Source organism: Arachis ipaensis, chromosome B03 (assembly GCF_000816755.2).
Source record: "Arachis ipaensis cultivar K30076 chromosome B03, Araip1.1, whole genome shotgun sequence".
NCBI classification, from domain to species: Eukaryota; Viridiplantae; Streptophyta; class Magnoliopsida; order Fabales; family Fabaceae; genus Arachis; species Arachis ipaensis.
The window spans coordinates 131,233,511-131,238,998 of record NC_029787.2 but is presented as its reverse complement, the minus strand read 5'-3'; the positions used below and the strand labels follow the sequence as shown (position 1 = coordinate 131,238,998).

Here is a 5,488-nt window from a genome sequence, read left to right as displayed (position 1 = left end):
TTCTCTTTCACTTGTCATTTCTCTTCAGAGTAGTCTTCTAAGAAGGACATAAGCTTTTCATACATTATTGATGTATTTAGATTTATACTTCTATATTATCAATCAGATTGCTAAATTAAGCTTCTAAATATTTAGGGTCTTAGACCTAGCTATAATATGAATTATTTTAATTTGCTTTTACTATGTGTGATATACTAACGCATGACGTGCTGCTTATTCTCTTATACGTCACACATTTAATTAATTATTTGGTTATAGGCTTGGGATGATTAGTATAGTTTAACTTTATATTATGATGAATTGTTTTTCATTGTGTACCACAGGGACCAAACTGAATGTGTTTTTTTCATTAATATAGTTTAACTTTAAATACGAAAATAACGAATAATGCTACTATTGATTGTTGCTGCGGCATTGTAATTTTTAGTTGCTGCCTGTTGAATGAAAGTATGAAACAGAGTCATAAAAATTAGTAGTTGAGACCTTGATGCTATAATATGATACTCCTATATATTCATATTTAGGGCTCAAACTTGATTTATTGGCATTTTAATGTAATGCTGTGTACTTTTATAATATTATAAACTTCTCGTTGTTTTGAAACAATTTCATTTTTTTTTTCGGTAAAGAAAAGAAAATAGGAACTTGGGCATGATATAGGATTTTTTGTTAAAATAAATAAAATAAATATTTTATTTATGAAATAGGTAATTTATAGTTTTATTATCGAAATCTGTCTTTTAAATAATTTCGTTTAACTTATATATATATATATCCCTATCGTACAACAGCGACGTTCAACTTGAATAATCTTAAGATTTGGTCTATGTCTTTTCATCATGCATGACGTTAGTTATTTTTCTCATTGCTGTATATGAAGTGAAATAATTTGGCGGGACTTTATTTCTTGAGAAACCTGTATTGTTACATAACAACTAACATTTAGAAGAGGTAGGTATATGTTACTTAACCCATTCATAATTTCAGATACAAAAGGCATCTCATCTATGCATCTATCATTTGTATTTGTATTGGGGTCTTCTATGATGTATTCTTAATAAATTTTAATACGAAAATGTTTTGGGCAACAAAAGGAGCTATTACTTACTTTTTTTTTATTTGCTTTATTAATGTATTTATTTTTTTATTTTGTATTTCTTAATTATTAATTATTGAAATAAATAAATAATTTTAAATATAATAAATATATAGAGTAAACTACTATTTTTACCTACGAAAATTCTAAACGCTGACAAATCTATTCACGAAACAACGAAATTGAAGTTGTACCCATGAAAGATCAATTCCATATGACAAAACTATCCAAATTCTAAAAAACTATCAAAAAAATTCTAAATTATCCTTCTCTCCACCATTGGTGTCTTCAACCCAATTGCAGTTGATGGTGATTGATTTATCACATAACAGGCAGTTTTAACAGCTTCTATCCAAAAAGACTTGGCTAAACCTACAATTTGCAACATAACTCGTGCTCTTTTTAGGAGAGTCCTATTTATTCGCTCTGCTACACCATTTTGCTGAGGTCTATATGCAATTGTAAATTGTCGTTGAATATCTGCTTGCTTGCAAAATGTTTGAAAGTCACAATCGATATGTTCTCCTCCGTTATCTGTCCTTAAACACTTGATCATCTTTCCAGATTCAAGTTCTAACTTTGCTTTGAACTCTTTAAACATCACAAACACGTCTGATTTCTTCTTGATCGGGTACACTCATAGCCTCCTAGAGTAATCATCAATAAATGATACAAGATATTTGCTCTTCCTAGGGTCATCTCTAGCGATTTTCACACATCAAAATGAATCAACTTCAATACGCATGTGCTTGCTTTGAGCAGTTGATCTACCAAATATCAATCTATGTTTCTTGCTTGTAACGCAGTGCTTATAAAACAGTAAGTTTATTGTACTGATTTGAGTTCGGGAATGAGATTACGCTCCACAAGAATCTTCAAGCCTCACTCTGACATGTGGCCCAGTTTGCGATACCATATCATCGTCATTTTTTCTTGATTTGCTGAAGCAACTGATGCCTCTACCTCTTGCAAAGTATCTCCAATAAACATGTATAGATTTGCGGCAATCTTTTCTGCTTTTATTATCACAAGAGCACATTTAACAACTTTCAAGATCCCACCTTCAATATGGGTCTTGCAACCAAGTTCAACTAGTTGTCCAATCGATAATAAATTCTTCTTCAAATCCTTCACATGTTTTACCCCTTGAAATGAACGAATAGAACCATCAAACATTTTTATTTTGACATACAGTATCTATTCCAATAATTTCTAAGGCATGATCGTTTTCCATAAACACAGATCCTTCCAAGACAGGTTCATATGTACAAAACTAATCACGATGAGGAGTCATGTGCAAAGTTGCTCCTGAATCAACAATCCAGACATCAGTGAGTTGTTTGCTACCTTTAGAACCATTTGTTGTTTCTCCATACAGGATTTCTCCATCATCAGAGATACTCACAATACATCCTTGAGAACTTGATCCTTTTGGAACTTTCTCTATACTCTTCTTATTTCGACAATCTTTCTTGAAGTGCCCTCTCTTGCCACAATTATAGCATTTGAATTGCTTCTTTCTTTCTGACTTTGGTCTACTTTGACTCCCACTGGAACCACGCTCCATTGATCTTTCTCTCGTCATCAACAGCGCCTCTGCTTGCTTTGAGCTCTTTAATCTATCTTCCTTATTCTTGCGCCTGGATTCTTCTTCAAGAATCGCAGCAGCCATATCATCAAAAGAAAGATAGTCTGTTAAAATATTATTAGTTAAGTTAATGATGAGCTGATTATATGAATTTGGTAGACTTTGAAGTAGAAGTTCTGCATGTTTGTTTTCTGCTATGTTGTAATCCAACGATGAGAGTTGAAAAAATAGTGTATTTAGATTGTTGATATGATTTGTTGCCGATGTAGATTCACTCATTCGAAGAGTATAAAGTCTTCTCTTCAAAAATATCTTATTGTGAAGCGGCTTGACTTCATATAATTTAGTGAGAGCATCTCAAATTTCTTTTGCTGTCCTTTTCTCTGCTACACTTTGACAAGACTGAATCACTGAGTGCCAAGTGTAAGTTTGCAACGGCATTGTCATCCATCTCCTTCTATTTTTCATCTGTAATTACAGTGGGTCTACTTTCAATTGCTGCGACACAATTGTCTTTCTTCATAATTTTTTTCATTTTCAATTTTCATAAGTAAAAATTACTCCCACTGAATTTCGGAATCTCATACTTTGTTGCCTTTTTTTGGATAGTAACTTGCAGCAGAAGAAAAAAAATATTAATCAACAATCTTAGGCTCTGATACCACTATTAGGTACCAGACAAATGACACAACAAAATATAAAGATAAAAAAAATTAAAAATTTGTATAAAATATTTTTTTTTGAGAATTACAACTTCTCGGTTCTCGCTATCACAAGGAGATTACAATAATACTCTCTTGACAAAAAGAGAACACACTTCTCTCTACATATATAAGAGAAAACTACTCAAAGAAATCTATGTTTTTCTCTCTAGATGACTTCTCACTTGTTTGATGAAATTGAATTAAAAACTAAATAAAAAAGTTTTCAATTTATAAGTAAATATTTGTTATGTAAATCACTTGTAACATGAGGTTACTTTCTTTTTTCTCTCTCCACCATCAAAGTTTGATGGCTATTACGTAGGAATATTTTTCTCCTTTCATTATTTACTTTTCTTTTCCTTTTTTTTTTTATAATTAGCTTTACTAAACTTACATTATTTTATGAAATAAATAAATAATTTTAAATATAATAAATATATAGAATAAACTACTATTTCTACCCACGAAAGTTTTAAACGCTGACAAATCTACTTACGAAACAACGAAATTGAAGTTGTGCCCATGAAAGATCAGTTCCGTATAACAAAACTATCTAAATCCTAAAAAACTATCCAAAAATTCCAAATTATCTTTCTCTCCACCATTGCTACCATCATCTTCCCCCTCTCTCTCCCTGCCGAAGCTTCCCCCTCTCTCTTGCTTTGTAAATTTTTAACTCTAACAATTCCTAACCACATTGTAGCTCTCCCAACTCCAACTCAAAATCATTCTCCTCTCTCACGTTTCTGAAGCTAGCCTTCTTCTACCATCTTCCTCTTTCTCTCTCTCTCAAGTCATTTTCACCCAAGACGATTTGAAGAAAATCGCCGCCTACAAAACCGTCGAGTACGTCGAATCTGGTATAATTTTTGGCCTCAGAATTGGCTCTACTGCCAAACACGCCGGCATGACAAACTCAAGGACATCGTCGGCGCACGAGCAAGCCCTATCTCTCGGGATCCCCTTGTTGGATATGGACTCTCAACCTGTCGTTAATCTCGTCGTTGACGATACCGACGAGGTTGATTATTATCTTAACCTCGTCAACGAATGTAGTGGCACCCTCTTAAAGGAGAAGATGGTTGAAGGTGCTTGCAAGAAATTCGTTATAATCGTTGATGAGTCTAAGCTCATTAACTATGTTGGTGGTAGCAATTTGGCTATGTCCGTGAAAATTATTAAATGTAAAAAACAAAAAATCATAATTGATTGGGACTACTCGATTTTAGCCAAGCTGCAACCCACCTAATTTTTATACTTAAAAAAAAATGGATTTTGGAATAAAATTTTCTTTTAATTTTTTTTGAAATTATTTTTTTATTTAAGAAATTTTTTTGACACAAAATTACCGAAATCCTTTTAAAAGTACTATAAAAGGAACTATTTTTAATATATTAAATAATAAAAACTTAAGTTTTTATTATTATGTTATTAAAATATTCTCGTAGGATAAAAAATAGCTGAATCTTTACAAAATAACTTTAAAATTTTGTGATTGAAATAACTAACAATGGTCATTTGTTAGCAACATCCCTAAATAAGAAAATAAATAAAAGATGGTTTAGTAGAAAGTGAGTCTTAATGACATACTTGTTCAGTTGTTTGCTTTTTTTGCATCGATCTAGAGTTTTGACTGAACCTCATCAAAACCAACAAATTAATTAACGTCTCATCATAATTTATGGCTTTTTCTTTAAGTCTTTTCTACGGTCCTACTTAATGTTTCTAACTTTTATGCTAGTTAATCAAATTAGATTGATCTAATAATTAGTTTATTAGTCTGTTTAAATAAATATCAAAAATTTAAATTTTACTTTATATATATAATAATTTATTGACCACTCACAAACTCTTAAATAAAATTCAATACAATAATAAATTAATTTTTGATATGTCAAATTAAAAAATACAATAAAAAATTTTTTTATGCTGGTTGACTATAGAAAGAAGTTAATTAACAGAGCCTTAATTATATACTTAATTATATCACTTGGATGGGCCACCCGTGTGTTTGATATAAAATTATTATTATTAATGTGCTTCTATTTATTTATTTAAAGTGTAGGATAAGTAATTTTATACAAAAATGCTATTCATAAA

The 5,488-nt window shown here is 30.9% G+C and overlaps 1 protein-coding gene across 1 annotated transcript; it reads left to right on the top strand.

Moving 5' to 3' along the window:
- Window positions 2,831-4,637, top strand: LOC107633860 (probable ribose-5-phosphate isomerase 1). The gene is made up of 2 exons (XM_016337457.1): window positions 2,831-2,866; window positions 4,092-4,637. Exons 1-2 carry the CDS (start codon window positions 2,831-2,833, stop codon window positions 4,635-4,637), a joined length of 582 nt encoding a protein of 193 aa, XP_016192943.1.

Coding starts and splice junctions, on each gene's coding strand:
- LOC107633860 (XM_016337457.1), top strand. CDS start 2,831: ATGAATTTGGTAGACTTTGAAGTAGAAGTTCTGCAT. Junction 2,867..4,091: donor TTGAAGTAGAAGTTCTGCAT/GTTTGTTTTCTG, acceptor ACCACATTGTAG/CTCTCCCAACTCCAACTCAA.